Source organism: Pinus tabuliformis, chromosome 1_2, assembly GCF_031772625.1.
Source record: "Pinus tabuliformis cultivar Carrire ecotype Pingquan chromosome 1_2, CPIR1, whole genome shotgun sequence".
Lineage (NCBI taxonomy): Eukaryota > Viridiplantae > Streptophyta > Pinopsida > Pinales > Pinaceae > Pinus > Pinus tabuliformis.
This window is the reverse complement of record NC_142298.1, coordinates 1,169,398,574-1,169,423,616: the sequence shown is the minus strand read 5'-3', so window position 1 is coordinate 1,169,423,616 and position 25,043 is coordinate 1,169,398,574. Positions and strand designations below refer to the sequence as shown.

General features: G+C 40.3%; 1 protein-coding gene across 3 annotated transcripts in view; it reads left to right on the top strand.

Moving 5' to 3' along the window:
- Positions 1–9,944: 9,944 nt before the first annotated feature.
- LOC149210382 (uncharacterized) overlaps positions 9,945–25,043 on the top strand; it is a 318,432-nt gene continuing 303,333 nt past the window's right edge. For 2 of the 3 annotated variants that reach the window (XM_089396711.1, XM_089396710.1), the window contains exon 1: positions 9,948–10,189. In XM_089396711.1, the coding sequence (XP_089252837.1) occupies positions 10,056–10,189 (134 nt within the window). In that variant the 5' untranslated portion in view covers positions 9,948–10,055. Of the gene's footprint in view, positions 10,190–25,043 lie in introns of all 3 variants that reach the window. The other variant, XM_089396709.1, reaches the window with a different exon arrangement.

Below are 25,043 nucleotides of genomic sequence, written 5' to 3'. Positions count from 1 at the left end.
TCTAATCAGGTCTTTTTTTATGATATTCCAATTATTTTGATAGAAAGAGATAGGAAATCCATCAGGGCCTGCGGCCTTATCTAGATGTAAATCCCACACAACTGAGAAAATTTCTTTTTCTTCTACTTCTTTGGTGAGTTCGTTGTTTTCTCCTTCGCTGATTTTTTGGGAATGTGCTGTAAAAATGCTTCATAATCATAATTTGTTGTTGTGGTAGTTAGCATATTTTAATAATAGTTGAATGCCTCCTTCCCTATTTCCTCTTGACCTCTGACTTCTTTACCTTCATTATGCTTTATACTGCCAATTTGATTTTGTATTCTCCTTATCCTGGCAGCATTATGAAATAATGTTGTGTTCTTGTCACCTGCTTTAAGCCAGAAACTTTGTGATTTTAATCTCCACTCCTCTTCTTCAATTCAGTTTTGTCTTTACATTTCTCAATATGCTTGCTTTTCTTGCCATTGAATTTCCTTTGTCTCCTCTTGTTGCTCTCTCTCTCTCTCTCTCTCTCGCTCTCTATATATATATATATATATATATATATATATGTTGGGTTTCTAATTGACTATTCTTTGCCCATTGTTTCAGCTCTTTTCTCAGAGCTTTTATTTTTTATTCCCAAACATAGCTTGGTGAGCCTATTATCTAATTTTCCCACACATCTGCTATAATTTTTTTTGCTTCCTCGCTCTCATTCCATATAGAGTTGTATCTAAAAGGAGCTAGACCTAGATTCCCCATCTTCCTTAGAGTTATCACCACCGGTTTATGATCTGAGGCTATATTGTGGATGATCCTTGATTTTATATCGCTGAAGATGGTGACTACTTTGTCTTGGATTAAAATTCTGTCCAACCTTTCCTTTATATATTGTTGCCTATTCTTTTGTTGCTCCAAGTGTACTTCCCATTGCTTGGAGGCATGTCCATTAGATTACATGTGTCCATAATTGTTTGTACAATTTCCCTTGAAGGATCAGCATGATATTTCCTCCCAAACTTCTCATCTGCATTCAGAACAAGGTTGAAATTTCCTCCTATTATTATGCTTCTATTTTGAACCTGCGAGAGATAATTTTTTAAAGTATTCTAGCAAACTTCCTTGTCTTTGTAATGGTTTGGGGCATAAACATTAATGATGAAATATATCTCTTTTGTCATTTTGTTTTCCATGTCTGTTTTTATCCAGTGCTGCTCTTTCATTTGCTAAACCAACTCTCATTTCTTTGTTTTCCATAATGTACATACTCCTCTTGAAGCTCCAACTGCTGGTATTGATGTTCCTTCATAACTTCTTATTTTTGGGTCATTTTCTCTATTTCCTTTTCGCTTATTTTTGTCTCCTGGACCATAAGAATATCAAGTTTCTCCAATGCAATTAAATCTTTCATTGCATTATGTTTTAGCACACTTCCCATTCCTCTGCAATTCCAAGAGACTATATTCATTATCACTTTGGATTGTGGGTAGAGGGACTTTTCCCTCTTGTGGGATGGAATTTTTTTCTTTGCTCTTTTCTAAGAAAGTGTCCAGAGGTTGTTGGGCCCAATGCCATTTCCTTGGTAGTAAGTTCATCTTTGATTTCTCTATTGGATTTCCTTCCAGTTCTTTTTGGGTGGTCAAGAGAGGTGAGAAGATCTTTAGACAAAGTTCGTGTGATTATTCGATCAAAGGAGGGAGTAGGAGGGCTAAGGGAGAGAATGGGAGAGGTAGGCGAGGGAAGGGGAGAAGAGGGGGGGAGGGAGGAGGGGAGGAGGGAAGATCAGAGTCCTCAAGAGGACCGAAGGGGTTTGAAACCAAGAGAGCAGAGGAGAGGGGAGGGGGAATAGACACACGCCTTAAAGAAGAGGGGGGCAGGGAAGAGAGGAGTTAGATGGAACTAGAATAGAGGGAGTAGAAGAGGGAGAATGAGGAGGAATATTAGAAGGAAGAAGGGAGGCAGGAGAAGGTTGAATGGAGGTTTTATTAGCTGTCTTTTTCTTCTTAACTTGCTCCCATTTTGGGTCCTGAGTTTTTGTTTCTTCATTTCTTGTTTTTAGAGCATCTATTAGTGAAATGACCATATTCATGACATACCTTGAATTTGAATGGGATTTGTTCATAGTCCAACTGTTGAATGTGCACCCAACTATCTACTTTGATCTTGACTGCTTTCAATAGCCCTTTCCCCAAGTTGACTTCCACACATATTCTTGCGCATGCATGCATATTTTCCTTTGGCTCACTTCTGTCAATGTATTTTCCAAATGCATTTCCTATTTCTTTAACTGATTCATCTCCCTAGCAATGAAGTGGTAGATGGGGAAGCCTCACCCAAACTGGCACTGCATTTGGCACATCCAGCTCTGGATCGAAATCGATGCCCACCTGTTAAGATATAGAACCCTTGAATCCATGAAATATGTGGACATTTCTGAAGATTAGATCTTTGTCGTCTTTTGTTATGAAATGAAATGTGTAGTTTCATCTACCGCATAACCTTATTGAGATTTTCCCTTTGATGGAGGAGGTCTAGTTTCTTTCTACCCACTTAAGAACAGAGTGGGGAGATGGCCAAAGGTCAGTGAATTATCCTACCAGTCCTCACTCAGAGAGAGAAAGAGCAGCAGGACGACGAAGGGAAGGAGGTAGTATTATTTCAGGTATTTCATCTATTTTCTTCACAAAATTAGATATAAAAGGCCTAGTTCGTGAGGAACATAAGGAGGAGAGCAAAGAGGCAAAAGCTTTTGCGTTTTCTCCCTGCTAAGCAGAAGTTTCAGAGGATGAGACTGGGACCGGGTTGCTATCTGGAGGAGGCTCCGAAGGAGCCATCATGAGCCCAGATTCAGGGCAGAACGCACCGGGAGCAAGAGGCCCTAGATGCTAAGAGAAAGGGCGTGCTTAGACTTAAAAAAAAAATTCCAAAGCGGGAGAAGCACATTAGAATAATTAGTTATTTAACTTTTTGATTATATAATTAAAATAACAATTATTAAATAAACTACTAAAAAAGAATATCATAGAAAAACCCATACATATTTTAATTTATTTAATTTTATAATTAAAATTAAAATTATTAACTATATATATTTTTTATTTTTATAATTTTAATTATGCACAGAGTTGCAAATATGTTTTTTAGTTTTATTATTATTTTTATACGAATAAAAAATAAAATAATAAGATAAGACATGATAAAACAATAATTAAAACAACATATCTTCTAGAGCACCTCTCAATTAAAAAAAATAAATTATTTCATTTATATACTATAAAATAATTAATTAAAAATAAATTAATTAATTAATAAATAGTAAAACAAAAAAATTATCTAAATTAAAAAGCTAATTAGAAATCAACTACTATATACACTACTTCACTATAAATATACAAATAACAGTATTAATCAAATTTAGATTTTATTTTTTAATTTTTTAAAATACAATTTATCTTTTTTCCTCGGAAAAAGTGTAATTTTCATTAAAAAGATAAGAAAATTACATGTTGTATGATACTGCATATATGAACTGCTGTCAGCAATAAGAGAGTATTGTTTAGAGCTATTATAAGCTTTACAAAAACTATTATGATGCTTACTGATAATAAACTTCAGAGAAGTCCAGTAAGTTTCTGATATAAGTGTTTTGTCCAAAAATAAGTTGAAAACTAGACAAGTTATATACATAGAAGGAGAAAGTAATAGCAAAAACTGATGAATGATCTAGCGATCATTCGGAAAAGAACCAATCATGTCCATGAAAGGACGATGGTAGTAATTGTAGAAAATGTTGCCCCTGTATTCTTGTATCTGCCACTGACCTCTGTTCAGCTGCGCTACCTCTTTGGATAAACGATCAACGATCTCATTCCTTTCCTTGTATATATGTGAGCATGCAAATGAATCAAATTGAGACTTTAGAGAAAGGATATCAGTCAGAATATCTCTAAGTGTGTGCAAGTGACAATGATTAACTTCATTTGTCCAGTTAATTATAAGCTGCGAGTCTCCAAATATCTAAATTTGTTGGCAATTTTGTTCTTTTGCAAAAAGGAGAAGGCATTTTAGGCTGCTCAATTCCGCATAGTTGTTTGTGCCTCTGCCTAGGCCGACCTTGATTCTATAAGACACTATATTATCCATATGCAGCACCGCCCCACCACCACAACCTTCAGCTTGTGCTGAGCCATCAAAATAACCCCAGGGGGAGTTTATGTCTATGAATTCCTGAGTGATGATCCGAGGGGGTCGAGTATCCTGGTCCTCTGGGATCAAATTGAATATGGCCAACAACGATATACTGGAGGAATCCCAATCTATTTTGTCATTCATAAAGATGGATTTGTTCCTGTTAAGCCAGATTCCCCAACAGATTAATAGTGGAAGGCATCTAGTTTTCTGTGAGTTGGCTTTTATCCACCATCTTTGCCAAGCCTCTTCGATATCTTGTCCAGACCAATCAATATGAAGATTTAGTGATGTGAGGATCCTTAACCAGAAGGCTTTTGAGATAGGACAATTAAGGAAGAGATGAGAAGTATCTTCCTCCTGCATTGTACACAGACAACATCTAGAAGGCCCGCAGTTTGCACGACGCCTCAACATTAATTCAGTGGGAACCTTGTCTGTTAAAATGCACCACATGAATAGCCTAGATTTGGGAGGGGCCTTTAATTTTCAAATATGATTCCACCACCAAGAGAAATCACCTGTGTGTCTGGCAGCCGATGCATAAGCATAACCTGTTTTGGGGGTGTATCTGCCATGGGGATCCAATGCCCAGATAAGGACATCTTGATTGTCGCTTATACGCACGTTGGCCTCCTCTAAGGAACCTATGAATCTCTACCAATCTTCGACCCAAATATCCGGAATATTGAGCGTTATGTGATCCTTCCAGTTCTGATTTTGCCAACTGTCCTGGCAAGCAACTGCTATATGTGATAAGTAGATGATGCCTGAGACTTGAAGGAAATTGCAAAGAGGACGGGGAAGAATATGGCCATTCCCACATCCACTCCACACATCCAGACCAATCCTCACTTGATCACCATTGCCAACTTTCCAAACCAAACCCCGCTTGATCAGAGAGATAGATTGCGATATTGCTTTCCATATTATGGAGGTGCCAGACGTTGGAATTTTTTATGCCCCAACCCCCCAGTTTTTTGGGTTTATCAATATTGTCCCAACGGACCCAAGCAAAGGTTCTCCCTGGATTTTGTCCACGCCAAAGGAAGCGACATCATAATTGTTGAATTCTTTTTAAAATGCCTTTGGGGATCCAGGCCAGCGACATCCAGTATACCAAAATGGCTTGAAGGATCGACTTGAGGAGGGTGAGCCTACCTACTCTAGAAAGCCATCTCTGTTGCCAAATATTGATTCTGCTTTCAATATTGGCAATAAGCCAAGTCCAATTTGCTATATGATAACCATTTGGTTTCAATCTGAAACCCAAATATTTAAGCCCCTCATCCATATCATGACGCTCATATTCAAAGAGCTGGCTAGCTAATCTTGCTTCATTCAACTGGCATGAAACTATGATAATAGTTGATTTTGCAATATTTGGCTACATGCCTATAGATTTACAAAAGAGATCAAGAATAGCCTTGAAAGCATATGAGTCTTGAAAGGATCCATTTAAAAAAATCAGAACATCATCTACAAATAAGAGATGGGTTATAAAGGACATATCCGATATCTTGACTCTAACCAAGGAGCCTTCCTCTCTGCATTTTCTTATGAGTGTGCTAAAACCTTCCATGATGAGGAGAAAGAGTAGCGGGGAGAGAGGACACCCCTGCCTGAGGCCTCATTCCGCATGAAAGAAACCCGAAGCTGCTCCATTGATGAGAATGTTGTAGGAGACTGAAGAGAGGCAGCCCATGATCCAATTGATGAAAGCAATAGGAAATCCAATGTGAGTGAGGGTTATCCTGAGATAGGACCAATAGGTACGATCAAAGGCTTTGGAAAGATCAATTTTTAGGATGACTGACTTTTTATGGAGCTTCTTGATCGAGTGGAGGGCTTCCTGAGCTGTACCAATTGCTTCATGGATTTGGCGATGGCTGAGAAAGGCAAATTGTTCCTTGGATATCATTCGAGAGAGAACTGGCTTAATACGGAGGGCTATTGTTTTGGAGATGATTTTGTAAATGCTATTGCAGAGGGATATGGGTCTGTAATCGTCAAAGGAGGAAGGGTTATCAGATTTGGGGATAAGGGCCAGGAAGGTCGAGTTGAAGGCCTCCAAGATTCTGCCAGACTTTCGGCTTTCTTCAATGGTCTGGATGAGATCATCGCCAATTAAATCAAGGAATGAACTGAAGAATTCAACCGGCCACCCATCAGGACCTGAGCTCTTATCCTTTTGAAAGCACTTCAACACTGCTTCAAGCTCTTCTCTAGTAACCTGAGAGTTTAATTCTTCAAATTCCTCTAGCTCAATAAATCTGGGTAGTGCTTCGACAGTTCGAATGATACTTGGGAGGGTTATTCCAATGGGGGCTTTATAGATATTAGAGAAATGTCTAATCCCCATGTCAGCTATTTGCTCAAAATTGTCCGCTTTCCTTCCTTCCGAGTCTTGTAATTCCCAGATTATGTTAATGGCTTTCCGACCCCTTGCATACTGTTGAAAGAACTTTGAATTTTCATCACCTGCTTTGAGCCAGATTGCTTTGCTCTTGAGCCTCCAGGTTTCTTCTTTTAAATGAAGGAGTTTAATTCTGTCTGTTTCCAGCTGAATCAGCTGCATCTTTTGTTCGACCGAGTTCGATCCAGTGGGAATTGATTCTTCGAATGCTAATAGAGCCTTTTCAATCCTTTGTAGATCTTCTTCATCTTTTCTTTGTTTTAATCTAGCCCAGGTTATTGTTTTTCCTTTTAGAACTGCTAGATTTTTTGCAAAGAGCTCCCCTGGAGAGGAAGTTTCATTCTGAGAGCAATGGATCCAAGAGGCCGAGACCAAGTTCCTGAAACTTAGCTCCAACAACCAAGAGGAATTGAATTTAAAGGGTGAAGAGGGTTTAGAAAGATTACCCTTGAGCTCCAGAAAAATAGGAGAGTGATCAGAGATTCCACCACTCCCCACCCATTGACGAAAGAGATTTAAACTTGCCATCAGAGGGGCTTTGATCAAGAATCGGTCCAATCTTCTAGCAAGGGCATCTACCCCCAATCTGCGATTCCTCCAAGTTGGTTTGAGTTTGACAGGGTCAATATTTAGAAATTCGTGAGCATCCAACAAGTTTTCAAAAAATGCTGTGAGATGATCACTTTGACCCCTGAATCCCCAAGATTCCGCTGTGCCGAGGGAGAAATTTAAATCTCCACCAATAATTATATTATCTTGATTCATAAAATCAGCCTCCATGATTCTATTCCAAAAGAGTTCTCTGTTTTGGCAAGGGCCATAGATGTTGATAAATCTAAATGGTCTGCTGAGCTCCATAGACAAGATATTTGCACCAAGTAGACCTTCTCCTCCCCAAACATTTAGAATTTTTGTTGAACGGGTGTTAAACCCCAAAGCGCAACCACCAGAACGACCCTTCACATCTAGAAAATGGAATTCCCAAGTTGGAAGAAAACTTAAGAGAAGCTTATTTATCTGGTGACCATCCCCCAGAGTTTCTTGAAGGAAAATAGCATCCAACTTTTCAGACTGACAGAGCCTCTTAAGAGCCAGTTTTTTGTCTGGGTTGGCTAGACCCCTGCAATTAAAGGAAAGACAGATCATGGGGGTGAGGAGTGAGGGTTGATCTTTGCTCTAAGAACCCAGTCAATTGGGGATTGGACCCTAGAGGCTACTTCAGCACTAGCCCTTTTAATAGCCTTAGAAATTTTTGATTGACAACCACGTGGGGGTTTGAGAGAAATTGAAGGAGAGGGGTCAAGGTCTAAGTCTGAGATCGAGGGGGGTGCAACAGGGAGGGATCTGAGGAAATATCGGTGCGGCCCACTTGATAGTGGGCGATCATCGAGCGAGCAGGTGGTCCTATCCACAGAGGGTTGGGGAATGGGAGAAGATTGTGAGGGAGGGGCAGCAGGAATAGGACATACCGAGGAACATAATTTATTTACTTCAGATTGAGAGACTACACAGTTCAATGAAGAAGAAGATAAATGTACTGAACCTTTAATAGAATGAGAAATATGAGGAAGAGTGGAAGGAGGAGTACCCGCGAAAGCCGTGTCTCGGGTTCTGGAAGGGGGACGATCTGATGCCTTTGCAGATTGGTGAGTTGCAGCCTGCTGCGGAGTCTGGTAAGAGGGCGACGAACTTTCATGGAGTTCCACTGGAGAGACGAAATCTAAATCCATAGTTTGAGTGGAGGCTGAGACCAACGCTTTGGCCTGGATCTGATTCTGTCCAGAGATTCTTGGACAATCTTTATATAAATGCCCCACTTCGTGACATTTGCGGCATCGGAAGGGAATGCCTTCATAATCTAATATTTGCCTCCGAGTAATGTCTCCCATCTGAAGCAGGTAGCTCTCTACCAGACCTTCTCTGGTATCTAGGTGCACTAGGATACATGCTAATGCTAGGCAGCCTGTGTCTTGGTAGGTTCTATCATGATCCAGATAGACACCCAAATCGTCTCCTATAACCTTGAAGATCTCTTCCCCCTATAAGTGTAACGAGAGAGCAGACAATCGGACCCAGATTGGCCCCACTCCATGGTTTTCCTTTTATGGGTCAAACATTGGCATCCATTGCTTCAATAGCACTGGTGTCATCTCAATGTGCCAATAGCGCGTGAGAACCCAGTCTACCTGGTCCGGATGAGTGAAAATCAGCGCAAACCAACCCCTGGAGAGCGAGAGGATTCCTGGAAGCTGTATGAGAAGGTTCCCCCAAATTTCTGTTGTCCACTTTCGAAGGCACATCGGGGAGTAATTTCGGCCTCTCACCCTTCCAACTAACACCGTGCTCTCCGTGAGGGCCGCTTGTGCCATTGAGATTCCTTCTCCAAAGATTAACCTCCTGTCCCTTTCTCTGATTTTTGAATTCCTTGATTTTTTTGGTTGCTTTGACCGCTTGCTCTCCTTCTTCGAGGCCAATGTCCTCAGAATCAGACCAATTCCCTTCCGAAGCTTGATCATATCTAGGAATGCCTATGAAGCATCCTGATGGAGGGGCTGAGGCGACTGGTTGGAATGCTGTATAAAAATGGGCAGTCCCAAGGTTTTCGAATTGTTCAGGCAACAATCCTTGTGTTGTTTGTCCCAAATCGCTCGGTCCTGCTCGAGATACACCTGCTCCGCCTTGGGTATTTGTTGCTATCGGGAAGGCCTGCGACCATGAATTCAGGTCCGACAGAGAGGGGATGGGTAGGAAAGGTAACTCAGGGCCTTCTTTCAGAACAAATATTTCTTCCGTAACTAACGAGTCGATTCTAGTGTCTGTGGTGAGACCTCCATGTCTTCCATTTGAGTTATAACTACCTCAACCCCTATGACCGGTAAACTGGCTATCATCGGCGTAGTCAAAGCTGGATCTGGTCGGGTGAAATTGACCCAGATATCTTCAGCAGAAAGGAAGTCAGAGGTGTAGTCAAGTAGTTGTTCATCCATCGAGGAGCCAGCTGCCCAAGCAAACAGTGCGCCGTTCCTAGAATAGTAATAAAATAACTGTTGACCTAAGATAGAGAGGTAGAGAACCAAAATACAATTTATCTTAATTCTAGCTCTAGAGAAATTAATTATCTTAAATTAAATCTTTTAAAATAAATGAAAATATTTTAATTAATAATTAATATTTTTTTTTTTTTTTTAATTAAATAACTTTATAACCTCTCTTCTCCTTAGTTGAACTTCTATTCTCGTAAAATCTCTCTTTCTCAAATCGAATTATCCAATTTTTAAATGTGGATTTTGATTGACACTATAGTTTGTAATAATATTTACTTCCGACCAACGTCGTGGGCCTAAGCTATATTTATACATTCAGTGGAAATACATCGCTTCCATAATCGTCCTCCACGATCCTATCAGCGCTTTACCGACAGCGTTTTTGTCACCATACTTCATAAACACTGAAGTTTGCTGCTCATCTGATGGAAGAAGACTTCGTCGACGCTCCTGAAGATTGCACCATTAAGGAGGTGGCGCCTGCACTCATTGCTCTACATCCTCTGAACAAGTGCGTGGTGGTTGCTGTTGGCCCAGAGCTTCGTATTTTTGATTTAGTGTGAGTACCAATGTGCTTATTCTGTACCAATGGCACGCTTTCAATATGATTTAAGTTCTTTAACATCTTGGTAATTTCATTTTTTCTTTTAAGCCCTGGAATTTATATATTCTAGTACTGTCTGCTTTATGTGAGAATTTTGAAGGAAGAAAGTGGGTTTATTGCGGGGTTATAAATAAGTGGAGGATGATAGGTAACATAAAGTAATCGGATATAATTACTGCATAAACCCACGAAAATACACAATGTGAAGCAAATCCCAGTTGTAGCCTGGTTGAACTGGAGGAGCGTGTGCGTGTTTTATATAAATTCGCATCTATTATGTATATATGGATCGATAGACGCCATTTCAGTGTTCAGATACCCACCGGTGAAACCTTTAAAGGGTTTTTAATGATAGCTATAATTATGCCTGCATTTAATTATAATTTAATTGAAGTGGATCGGCTTAATCCGTTCAGCGAACTTTCACTCAAAGCACATTTTATTTTGAGCTGGCAGAGTTTAGGGCTTGAAAGCAACTTCGTGCTTATTAGGCACCCACGTATTCACTGTGGATTGGGAAGTCCACGCTGGCCGCCGAATTTTCGATTGTTGTGGTTCAGCTCAAAATAAAATGTGGCAAACGTTAGGGCTTGAAAGTAATTCTGTGCTTATTAGGCACCCACGTTTTCACTGTGGATTGGACGGTCCACGCTGGCCGATGAATTTTCGATTGTTGTGGTTGAGCCGCTCAAAATTTCACTCATAGTGGTCCTGGTGACCCAGCCCACCACTCTCTAAATCATAATTTCCAGGTTAGGTTGGACTCTAATTCTTTTGAACCAGCAGAATTGGTCCAGAACAATCCTCTAAATGTACCAAAAAATACAAGGAAAAAAACCTGAAAAATCATTTTAGAAGCCAAATAAAACTATTTTTTGTGTATATGTTTTATATTATGTATTTTATGTGATTATTTGTATTTCTGAATGGTATGTTTCATTTTAAATGTTCCATATTTCCAAACCTTTTTCAGAACCTTTCAAACTTTTGTCAAAATCCCAAACTTTTCTGAACCTTTACCTACCTGAAACTATCAAACTTTTTGAACCTGGTAACTATGCTCCAAAACACCTCTCCTCAAATACACTATCTGTAGCAACTAGAAATGGCTTAACCTGGAAAGTGAAATATCTGCTTAAATCCGTTGGGATTTAAGATTACACAGCCAATATAGTTAGAATTCAAAATATATGTTCTTTACAATTACCTTCTGGTCAAATGTTCATGTATCCTCCAAATTTATAGGGTGCAAAGGCTGGGACAATAGGCCCAACCTGTTATCCCTCATTTTGCAGAAGGTCTGCACCCATGATTTTTTCTCTATTGCGATTCTCATCACAAAGGCAGGTTTATGGGTTGCTCTTTGGGTGACCCAGGGGTTGTGATCACATTTGATGAGGTTATTGGTGATGTAGTCATTGATGGCTAGATGACATTGATGTTTTGGTTGTCTTGGTGATTGCTTTACCTTTCATACTAATAGAGGAGCCCCTACGATCATTGGATGGTTGATGATACATTTTGATGTATGACTCCCTTAACGGAACACCCTAGCACTTTTGGCCTTGCGACAAAAAATTTTTGCACCCTAGTGCAAAGCTTCACTAGTTGACTAAGACAATGGGTAACACGGGAGATTCACTATTGTCACCTTAGCAACTTCTCTCCTCACTTTAGTGATGGATAGAATCCAACACAAAGGAGGCTTCCCTAGTAGATCTTAGGGATATAATGGCTCTGCCAAACCAAGTCATGAGCCCCCTTAGGGCTTCTATTTCCACTACCACCAAACAAGAGGATAAATCAATTAGGGTTTATGGTGGTTTCGGAATGTAATTTCCAAATTTGAGTTCAAAGGATCTTATGGTTGTTCTAAAGGCTTAGGTCAACCAATATGAGCTCAAGTAAGGCCCCTAAACACACACAATCAAGAAATTACACAATTCTGTAGTAAACTGATTTGTAAAATAAGAAATTGCAGCAATATGCCAGTTTATAGCAGCAACAACAAAGAGCCCTAGAATTGATGATGCAAAATCCAAAAATAAAGGGCTATTATGAGAGTAACATAGAGATGAAATTACAACAAATTTCTGATTGAGGAATATGATGGTTTGTCTCGACTCTAAGATAATTCGAGGCCCACATGAAGTTGCCCCAGGGTATCTTGATTCTTGAGTGAGTGCATCCAATGCTGACACAAGTAAGGGGGCTGGACGATGAGGCCATCCTGTAGCTCTAAGAAATGCTTCAAATAGAAAGGTATCTTTGGACCAAAGGCCTTTGGAGGTGAAATCCATGTGACTTGAGTGGATAATCAATAGATATCCTCCTTAATGGATTGATTCAATACCTATTAAGTCGAGAGAAGATGGCTCGGTGCATCAAGAGAGAATTTGAATTATGCTCATGGGAAATGGAAATGGCCATAGATTGGAGGAGTTGGGATGCCTCAGAGAACCACTGTCTCTTGATGAGGGCAAGAAAGCCATATCATGTGTGGAGATGGGGCTAGAGGGTTTGTCTCATGCCAAAATAAGGCCCTGTGAACTTCACTCCCAGGTAAATATAATATGTGATGATCTCAATCTCTTCTCCCCGAAAATAAAAATGCAAGTCTATAATAGAGCTCTTTGATGCGTTGAAGATCATAAACTTGGTTTTACCTAGGTTGACCTTCAACTACTGAATGTCACAATAATTGCCTAGGGCATCCGGTTGTCTCGGTAGGCCCTCAGGGGTAGAGGCCAATGAAACCAAGTCGTCAACAAAAAGGAGTAGAGAGATCAACACCTAATGAAGAAGGCAACCATCCCCCTCCTGAATATGCTCTTGGAGGAAAGATGCCAACTTGTCAATATAAATTCCGAAGAGGGTAGGCGAGAGAGGGCATCCCTACTTAACACCAGTGGTACTTTGAATGAAATCTGAAAGGCCATGTGCTATCTTTAGGCCTTTGATAACAGACCCGTACAATCTCATGATGGCTGCTAAGAGAGTTTTGGAAATCCTAATGTGACAGTCTCTAAAATAGTGCCTCCCTTGGCATTGTGTTGAACGCTTTTCTAAAGTTGACAAAGCAGTTGTAGACTCTCGAAGAATGGTGACGAGCCTCCTCGGTGATGCTTGGAGTGTAAATATGTGGTCAATCATTTGGTAGTTTGGACAAAAACTTGCTTGTCCCTAGCTCTGAGACTTCATCGCTCTAGCTCTTCAGAAAGCCACTGATGTAGAATAATGGCGTAAAACTCGGAGAATGTATGACCCACCATAATAGTTTGGTAGTTATTTGGATCCAAAATGTTGCCCGAATTGTGGATAGGATGGATGATGTGTTTGTTCCAGCCAGGAGGAAAGCCAGAGCAAAGCACTTGGTTAAAAAGATCGGCAAGATAGGACTCGAGGGACTTACTGCCATGCTATAGGAATTTCGCCTAAAGGCCTTCTTCGTCAATAACTTTGCTAGAGTTCAAAGCTTTGGCTGCCCTCCTAATGTCCAATTCTGAAAAAAGGTGGCATGAGGGGGGGGGAGGAGACATGGATTCGAGGTTTCCTGGGAATGTCATAGAGGGAGGTAGTGTGTGAAAACATGGTTATGGAATCCAATTCAGGTGGGATAGTTCAATGCCTGGGGAAAAGGGTACGAAAAAAGGCGCCTTAGGGGAGCAATGGAGGGCCTCACAAAGCTCTTGTCTCCTTTGGGAGAGAAATATATGCTTTCTATGGTGAAGGAGTTTATGGTGGGATATCTAGAGAGAAGGTGAGGCAGAGGGATCATGTGTGAGGGCAAAGCGGAGTTGCTTTTGGAGAGCTTTGCAATCTTCATCGTATCATCGGTTCATGGGACAATAGCTAAGAGTGGGCTTACAAGTGTACTTGTGAGTCGAATAGGGGTAAGAGCCCAGGGCGACTTCCATAAGGGCTCTTGAGAGTAACTCAAACTTGGTTGTGGCAATTTCCAAGGCTTTAAAATGAGAGATGGGGGGAGCAGTTCCTCGAGACAGGTAGTGTATAAAGGGGCATAATCTCTATCGAGATAAAAAGTGCTATAGGGGGGTATTAAGGTGGTTTGGAAGGTGATGGAGGTAGTAGGAAGAGGGGGAGTAGAGAGGAGAAAAGTGAGGAGGGCATGATTTGCTAGAGGGAGGCGGGAAACAGAGAGATGTTGGATATGTGGGAGGAGAGCATGGGTGATCAAGACATAATCCACAACACTTGGCCCCCCTACTGTGGGCAAAACAAGTGAAATATTCTAATCCAGGGAAGTAGGGGAGCCCGTTTAGAATCAATAACCCATGGGATTCGCCCAACTATAAGAGATGCCCCCCATAACTTGTGAGGGGCCCATACTCATCCTGTGAACATTTGTGAAGACCAATTGACTTTGGTTCTATCTCGTGGTGGCAAAGAGCGTCCTCAGCTTTGTTGTGAAGGGATACTTGTTTATTCCTGGTTCAGGCGTTGAAGTCACACAAAAGAATTACATCTCCCTGAGAAGAGTAATGAGATATGTCCTCGTAGAAATTGAGGAATGAGTCTCCCTCAAATTCCCTATGAGTCGTGAAAGGTGATGAGGCAAGGGGAAAGTAACAGATTGCAATGTAACTGTCGTGAAGTTGGTAGCGGTCTTGTTGTAGCTAGACCTAAAAGAATCTAGTGTGCTTGTCTGAAGACAACATGGTAACTCGAGTCTTGACTGCAAAGGGAGTCCTATACAAGGCAAACAACTCCCCTAGAACCTCTCATTCTCTCAAAATATGTCTCCTGTCTGCATGCCCATATCTTATGATACCCCGAGATTGGGGGTGGGGTTCGCATGGGCCTTGCATGTGTCTTCGTGAGAAAAAGGAGATCAAGGGAACCAATAACATCACACAATGTACTTGGAGAAGACCAAAATGCACCATTACAATTCCAACAACCGATGAGATAGTGGGCTTGCCCCCCTTTTGAACGTGACTGTCATTTGGTCCATGGCCGGGAACAACCGGGGGGTCCAGTTATGGACGACAACTATAAGTTCCCGAATAATTGCCCATTTCCTTTCTTTTTGTGCAATTGTTACTTGATCTCTGGCTTGTTTGAGTTTTGCCTATTGTGCTTTGGTGAGGTCAACATTGCGGAAGATCCTTTGAGTGGGCAGGAGAGTGGCCAATTTTTTCTTTTCGTGAAGGGCTTTGATTCAATCCTAGAGTGTCTGAAAGCAGAGGAAAAGAGTGGCATTGGGCCTCATCCATGCACGCTCTAAAGAGAGATCATGTAGGCCCAATGTGTCATGGAGGAAGTAGGTGCCAACTTGTAGGGGATCTACTTGGACCATAGGAATTGGAAGTCCATGTACTCTAAGATTTAGCTCCTGAAACTGACGGAGATGTTCCTCATGTAACTTGATTTGCACACCCCTTCAACCATCGTGAGTGGGAGGGGGGGGCTGGGGATGTTCCCTCTTCTTGACCACTTCCACCCAGGAGTTGAGCACTTGTTGTTATGTTTCTGCCTCTTGTTTAAAGAGAGCATGCTGTGTCCTCACCTCTTCTTTGAGGTTCAAGAGCTCTGACTAGAATGAGGGGGGCTCCACAATTGGTTTTTGCAAGTGTATGTTCTCCTATTCTTTTATTTTAGATACCAATTGTTTTAGCTTAATCACCTTTGAGTGGAGTTGCTTATTTTTGTCTTCCAGGAGATCCACATTTTGAAGCAGGCTCTTAACTTGGGAAGCCCAGAAAGAGAAACCTTGCTCTAATGCCACATTTGTAGGGCTATATAATCGCTCCCCATTGTAGAAGGTTTGATGTTGTGCAAATTTTTGTGGTGGCTTGGCTCGATCTTGTGAATCCTTTGACTCACGGATGGTGTCAATAGTGAGGCACAATTGCAACTCACTCTCGCTTGATGCAGACACTTGATGTAAGGAACCGACTTGGCTCGATCCCATGACTCCGACGCACAAATGATGCGATAGTGAGGAACGATTGTGGCTCACTCTCGCTCTACCTGCTCGACGTTGATACACTGCTCAATACACTCTACACAAAGGAACCAACTTGGCTCGATCCTGCGACTCCTTCGACTAGTAGACAATGCGAGTTTGTTTTAGACCCCTACTTTAGAGATAACTTTTAGATTTTGCTATAATTTGTTAGGCACCTAATTTGTTTGGTTGATGATGAGGAATATGAACTGTGATCAGGAGTCCAAGAAACCTTTGAATGTGAATCCAATGGTCATAAACATGCATTTATATATTTATCATTTTAATGATAATGCAATTCCATGCTTATCTCAAATTTTTAAGCAGTCTAATAGTGTTATTAGAACAAGTTTCACTATATTTTGAGATTGTATTTTCCTTCATGGTTCAAGAAGTAAATCGTGGCTCCAAGAAATGTAGTTTTAGATGGTAGGTCTCCCAAAACCAAATCTCACCTTCTATTGTGTCACTATCTTCATTAATTCTAAATACGAAGGTAATATGGCCCCTTGCCATTGGGAAAAATTGGGGTTCATACATTGACATCGATTTTTTGATTATCCGTTGCTTGAGAGATGTTTCACCCATCTTCGTTCTAGAGAAATGCATAGTTGAAGGACTTGAGGGTGATTCAAGAATTTTCTACTCTATTCATTGAGTATATAGACACCCCTTTCAATTTCCAGCGGAGAATACATGAGTGAGTGATACTATTTACCCATAGAAGAGATTGATTTGGTCTATGTATCGTTTACTTGTTCAACAAGCAATCCAACATGAAACTTTCCAATGCCTTACATGCCTCCATCTCGGATTGGATTTAGATCATTATTGAACATCGGAGGTCCCTTCCCATAAGACATTGAATCTCCATTAATAGTATGATAGGATCCATTCTTTCACTTATAAGAATGATGGCATCGATGCTTATGATCTAAGGCTTGAGGATCCATTTGCATCGGCCTTAGTAGAGGATGATTACCACCCTTCTTCATTGCTTGGCTTTTTATAGTGCCATAAACAACCTTATGATTTTCTTTATTGGATCTATTACCACTTAAACCAGCATGGGACCTAAAGGGGTTCCTAAGAGGGCAACTGCTAGGTTCAGGGCAACGGTGGAGGCTTGGCCCACTGTCACCACAATTAAATCTCCCTACTCTTTACGGACTTTCACTGATGGGAGGAGTCCCGGTAGTGTAGGGATCACTTGTAAAGTATATGTTAATGAATAGGTGGAAGGTGACTTACAGACGAGGTTCTCAATCCCTATAATCCTTGGGAAACTTGGATTCCCAAATGGTCCTTGACAAATAATCTTTATTGAGAAGTGGGACCACACAGGGCCAAGTGGACCCAGCCTAGGTTCGGGGATGGAATGCAACAACCAATGATGTTCCTATCCTGGACAAGGTGAAGGGAAAGGACGAAACAAGAATATTTACCTCAAAAGGTTGAATTGATCATGTTGAGGTCTAGACTTGGGGATGCCTAGGCAAAATTCGATCCTAGAGCTAGGACTTGGGATTCTTGGAGATTCCACCGTTAGAATTGCCTCAAATTTGGAGAGGGAGGGGACCCGCCAACGCAGTAGCCTGTAGGAGATTAAAGTTTTTACTTGGGTCAATTCTCGGGAAATTGATGACCTAGGTGACCTTTGAGGGCTATACCTGGGAAAAAGTGATAAAAGGTGAAAAAGGTGAAGGGGATGACCACTCTTTTTTAGGGATCAGTGCCTAATTCACTTGGGGATATGTAGTCAAGGATGATGATGAGTAAGAACTTGGTTTCTTGATCAAGGAGGCCCAGAAAGTCAACTTCATCCAATGTTGAGAGAAAGAAAAGAAAAGTGACGTTCAAGCAATTATACTTTAAAGTAAAGGATGCAAGCTTATCGAGACAAATAATCTCTAAGACATTTCATTCATATAACTTTGGCCCATGCATTAAATTAGGTAAAACATGCTCAATTCCACATTTCGATTATGTAACAACTAGCCCTAATTTTAGTAGTATGCGACAACAAGAATAATAACATCAAAATTTACTTATACGGTTATAGAGTATATCCAACTAGCATTTCGTTCACAAGACAAGGCTCCAAGACAAGATAAATAGCCCAAATCCATATGTCAAAATTCATCCATCTCCAAAAAAATCCTCCAAGGAAAAAATGTGAAGTTCTCTATGATTAGAGAGATCCCAAGTCAAGTGATGATCCAAATGAATGTATCTAACATCAATATATAGCCTTCTAAGGAGTTCGAATTAGCCTATGGGCCTATATTAGTCCCTAATGATAAAATAATGTGCAAATAAAACCCCTATTGGTGACAAGCCCACTAAACTAGTTCACAAGTGTAAAAATAAGCCTCACAAGGGGCCAAGTAATAATATGTATATGTCGTGGGACCCTCCAAGGGCCTAATAATATCCTGAAGTGCCATATTGAGGAATAAATTCCTCGAAATATGATGGACAAGGGGGTGGCCCCTTGTTCTCCAAGTAGTAGACCTGTGGTGCTCCTAGTGGGTCTGAGGGCACATAAATGACCCCATGGGTCTCCATATGAATCAAAGATATCTGTAGATCCTCTGCAAGGGTCCAAGTGGTGGAATGAATGTTGTCATGACATCATACAAGTCCTGGGACATCTGCCAAGAGTGTGGGGCTCTTGTGGGGGCCTGCTAGGCATAATGTACCAAGCATATCACCATCATCCCAAAAGTGGATCGCTAGTAGTCTCTAAGCATCCATGAAGATTCGTGGAGTGCTGTCTACTGCTGTGGAGGCCAATGGCTCTCTATGCACACCCTATATGTGCCAATGTAGACCTCTGGGGGTTAGGATCCCGTATAGGGAGATCAAACCCAAATGGAAATCACCTGTAATCCTGCATAAGATCCAATGCGTCGCCTAGGCTTCCAATACAACCAATCATTAAAATAATCGAGTAAAAGAGTTTACAAATCATGGATAACAAAGTGGGCACTTCATAATAGCATGCCCTTCTGTAGTGGGCATTGGCATGTGTTAGTGCCTCCAAGCTCCAAAGGGGGTTAACTAAGTACCTTATTAGGTGGTTTCAACCCTTAAAGGGGATAGTATGTCCAAGGTACATCCCTTTAATGGGGGTGGCAAGTGATAAGTAGGTGCAATGGAGTAGGGAATGAAAGGGGCAACCCTAGGCCACATATTGGGGCATAGGGGTAGCTAAATAAGGGGAAGGCCACACCTGGGTATGTACTGTATAGGAGGGAGCAATTGTAGTACATGAGGTGCCCCGACCTTGATTTTTACACCCTTCTTTATATGTCTTTTGCCTTTTATGAATTTTCTTTAATCAATTGCTTGGGGTCCAAAGGACAAGAGCATGGTGTGTAAGATATAGCAATGATTACCCCCTTTTAGGTAGGGTGGTTCATTGCCCTCCAGGGGTTGGGACAATCATGGGTTCCTGAATGATAAAGGAGGCTCATCTAGGGCCTATGGAACCAGGGTGATGGCCATGGATTGGGGTAGAGCTCATGCATTTGGCTTTTGCCCACGTACTGATTATTATGTCCCAACCATCTTTTGCATTTTGTGGTACAATTTCCTATTAAATGTGGCCAATTATGCTTTTCACTTTTTCTTTTAATTACTTCAACCACCGGGGCATCATTCTAGGCTTGACCCAAGGTGGGGGCAAGGGGATAGGGAGGCCGGCCCTATGTGGAGCCAAAATGGAAATGTGGATCTAGGTGGGAGAAACAATGAATGGGGGTACAATGAGTGGAAAGGGAGTAATATGTGCGGGTAAAGGAGCAGGACCATGCACCCAAAGTCGAGGTTTCCTAAGTAGTACCACCCTAGAACCAAATGGTTAATAAAGGGGATCCCACGAGACTAAGATCCATGGATAACAACCAAAAGAGATCAAGGGGACAAGAGCACAAACTAAGCCCACTCTTTCCGCCAAATCCCCCCATCAATCCATACCCAAAAGTATCCATGATAAGTAAACCCAATACTCAATTACCAAATGACAAGACATACCTTTAGATTCGGGAGGCCCACCTTCAAACATACAATCAATATAGTTGGGTGAGGGACCACATGGCTGGCTCAGGTGGCAGAGGAATGGCACAACGAGCTTGTAGGATGCATCAAGGGGCTGTCGGCTGAGGCTCATCATGGAGAAAAATTTCTCCTAGGGATATCACCCACGAAGTGGTGGGTAACAGGACCCAAATCCTAGGTTGATTCAATGCTAAGTTGCAGGAAACGTGGCCCTAGGGGGCGTTTCGCCAGGGGAAACGAAACGAAACGCGTTTCCTCGTACCGTACGGCCTGGAAACGCGTTTCCGGCCATACGGCCACGTTTCCCGAAACGGAAACGTGGCCGTACGGCCGGAAACGCGTTTCCAAGCCGTACGGGCCACGTTTCCCCAAAAAAAACATTTGTTTTTTTTTTCTAATGTAGATCTCTTACATTTGTTTGCCCTAGTGTTGATATGCAGTTCATGGTAATGTTAAATTCTTAAAGTAAAAGTGATATTCTCCTTTATTTTTCATTTTCATCCTTTTACTTAAATTTTTAACATTACCATGAAATGACTCGGGATGTTTAAGAGTGGTTTCGCCGTCATTGGATTTCATATGGAGAAAGTAGAATTTTAGATCTTACTCAAAATCCAGTAGACTTATCTGTTTTTCAGGATTGGGGGGATTTCAATGTTTCCATTGGATTTTATCATGTACTAGGGTATGGAACTTGTATTTAATCGAGAGAACAAAGCCCTCTATGCAGGGGAGACTCCCAATAATCAAGAGAATGTAGGGTACTAGGGTATGAAACTTGTATTTAATCAAGAGCACTAAGGTCATTCGACTATGTAGGAGGAGACTCCCAATCAACCACGAGACAAAAAATTAGAAATTTCTCGTGGCTGATTTTGGATATTTCTATTTTCATTATGTGATTATTTATGAGTAAATGTGATGTAAATTTAGATACTTATAGTCTATGCATTGACAATTGACAATTTTATCATAATGTAATAAATTAGAATGTATCATATATGCTTTATGATTGCACATATTTCTTAAATTCCTCATATATATATATATATATATTCGCGTTTCCCCGTTTCCAAAATTTGGGGAGGTCGCGTTTCGTATCGCTTCCCGTTTCGGAAACTCGTACCCGTTTCCCCGTTTCGTGCAACCTTGATTCAATGATTTGTCATGTGTGTGCTATGAACTGTGAGATCTGTTACCACTTCGTTTAAGGGATTGTTGAAGATCGTACAATCCACTATGGTTGGCACACATAGGACGGGAGCTCATTGTCACCTCAGCCTAAGTCCCCACTCTTTAAGCCCTAACTCCTACCACAAGGCTATGGGAGGCTTCCCTGAAATAGCTTCAACAACCACTACAAGACTAGTGCCTTATATAGGGTCTAATGTCTAAAGGGAGTAGTTTTATATGTGTTGTTCTGTTGGATTAATAAAAAAAATCTACAATAAGAATTTAACTAAACCAACCTATAAACACATTAGAACTTGATAAGATTTAGCAAATAAACAATCCAAATTAGTGTACTAAAATTATACTAAATAGAGAATTGATCTATTATATGATTTGATATCTTGTTAGATGAGTTGCTGAACACTTTTTCTTGCTATCCTGTCTGATAGGTCTGTAAATCTGCAAGTGAAATACTAACAACAGATCAGGACACTCAAAATTGCATTATGATTCAATGCTAAGTTGCAGGAAACGTGGCCCTAGGGGGCGTTTCGCCAGGGGAAACGAAACGAAACGCGTTTCCTCGTACCGTACGGCCTGGAAACGCGTTTCCGGCCATACGGCCACGTTTCCCGAAACGGAAACGTGGCCGTACGGCCGGAAACGCGTTTCCAAGCCGTACGGGCCACGTTTCCCCAAAAAAAACATTTGTTTTTTTTTTCTAATGTAGATCTCTTACATTTGTTTGCCCTAGTGTTGATATGCAGTTCATGGTAATGTTAAATTCTTAAAGTAAAAGTGATATTCTCCTTTATTTTTCATTTTCATCCTTTTACTTAAATTTTTAACATTACCATGAAATGACTCGGGATGTTTAAGAGTGGTTTCGCCGTCATTGGATTTCATATGGAGAAAGTAGAATTTTAGATCTTACTCAAAATCCAGTAGACTTATCTGTTTTTCAGGATTGGGGGGATTTCAATGTTTCCATTGGATTTTATCATGTACTAGGGTATGGAACTTGTATTTAATCGAGAGAACAAAGCCCTCTATGCAGGGGAGACTCCCAATAATCAAGAGAATGTAGGGTACTAGGGTATGAAACTTGTATTTAATCAAGAGCACTAAGGTCATTCGACTATGTAGGAGGAGACTCCCAATCAACCACGAGACAAAAAATTAGAAATTTCTCGTGGCTGATTTTGGATATTTCTATTTTCATTATGTGATTATTTATGAGTAAATGTGATGTAAATTTAGATACTTATAGTCTATGCATTGACAATTGACAATTTTATCATAATGTAATAAATTAGAATGTATCATATATGCTTTATGATTGCACATATTTCTTAAATTCCTCATATATATATATATATATATTCGCGTTTCCCCGTTTCCAAAATTTGGGGAGGTCGCGTTTCGTATCGCTTCCCGTTTCGGAAACTCGTACCCGTTTCCCCGTTTCGTGCAACCTTGATTCAATGATTTGTCATGTGTGTGCTATGAACTGTGAGATCTGTTACCACTTCGTTTAAGGGATTGTTGAAGATCGTACAATCCACTATGGTTGGCACACATAGGACGGGAGCTCATTGTCACCTCAGCCTAAGTCCCCACTCTTTAAGCCCTAACTCCTACCACAAGGCTATGGGAGGCTTCCCTGAAATAGCTTCAACAACCACTACAAGACTAGTGCCTTATATAGGGTCTAATGTCTAAAGGGAGTAGTTTTATATGTGTTGTTCTGTTGGATTAATAAAAAAAATCTACAATAAGAATTTAACTAAACCAACCTATAAACACATTAGAACTTGATAAGATTTAGCAAATAAACAATCCAAATTAGTGTACTAAAATTATACTAAATAGAGAATTGATCTATTATATGATTTGATATCTTGTTAGATGAGTTGCTGAACACTTTTTCTTGCTATCCTGTCTGATAGGTCTGTAAATCTGCAAGTGAAATACTAACAACAGATCAGGACACTCAAAATTGCATTAAATATGGCATATAAATAGTCAATTTTTGTGTACTAAAAATATCTTAATGAAAAGTGTTTCAATGTTTAAACATTTGGTAGGGGGGTTCCTTTGTAAAATTACTTGCTGCCCTAGTTTTAATAGGTCTGTGATTTTTGTTGAAAGTGTAGAAATTAGCAAGGAAACCCCTGGAGAAGCCACCCAAAAGTGCTGAAACACTTTTAGATATTGTATCTAGGGATGGGGAGGTTGAGAGACTAAAGGATGATTGATTTAGATTTAAGCCTTGGAATGTAATAAAATTAAATTTCTAGCAAATTGGAAATTTAATTTTAGAGGTCTTGGGGTCAAAAGCCCTTGGATGTTCACTCGAAAATTGATTTCAGCTGTAAAAACTTTTAATTGGCTAAAACAAGATTAATATAAGATAGTTACTTGTAGCACGAAGCCTTGTTGTTCATAAAAGCAACATACTGAGAATTCTAAGGTCAAAGAGCTCTATAATGTGCTCTTGACCTGAAAGGGTTTGAAATAACAATCTCATCAAATTGGATTCTGTTCATGGATTATATAGAAATTGCTAACTTTATATCTCATACAATTTCATTATCTAGGATCCTTTTATTTTCATACCCCCGCTCCCCTTTTTTTCATCCCAATGAATAAAATTATATCATATAATATTGATTTAATATAATTGGAAAGCTCATGCCAACCACTCGACTCACTACTAATATATGATATGAAGATCATTATTTAATGAAATGAGTGGAAACCCTTTTTGTTCATTATGCCAATTTGGGTATCTTCCAATTGAAGATTCGACTCCATTTTTGGTCATTTCATTTCTTCTTTACCTTAGTGAAATACCATGAAAAAGAGTTCATATAAATGACACGAGCCTCTGGAGTGATGAGAGCTATAAGATGAAAAACGAAAAATTGTTTGATGGAAGGGTTTGCATTAGGTTTAGGGATAATCAGGTTTGAACTTATGACTTCCACAATGCCAAGGTGACGCTCTACCGCTAAGTTATGTCCCTTCCCTACCCTCATTTGGAAGGAGCACTGACTTGTGAATACTAACTTACCAAAGGGTCGAGGGACTCAACACAACTATCCCACTATTTTCTCTCGAACAACTTGAAGCCAGACCTTCCTTCTTTTCACATTGCTTTGAAAAGAAAGAATGAGAGAGAAAAGATTAGAGACTATTTTGAGCGAATCCTATCAAAAGTAGTATTTCTTACTGATTCGAACCATAACGTATGGTCTTGTAAAATCAACAATATTTACCTATCTTGATCAAGCAAGTTTTACATGAACATTAAAAAGATTTTGTTCAACATGTTTGATCTGATCTAACGCTAGTGCATGCAGAAAGGACTCAATATTGTTTGGAAGAAAAAGGAGAACAAGTAAATATTATACAAAGATGATATGAATCAAATTGTTCTTCTTGCACCAAGGAGAAGACCCTAGGCAATGTTAACTACTTTGTATAAATACATTGACATCCTATTGAAGCAAAATTTGTAACTAACACTGTTATCCTCTCACCTAGTAAGCAAATATTTACCTCGATGGATGGAAATAATTTTTGATTTGGATTGATGTA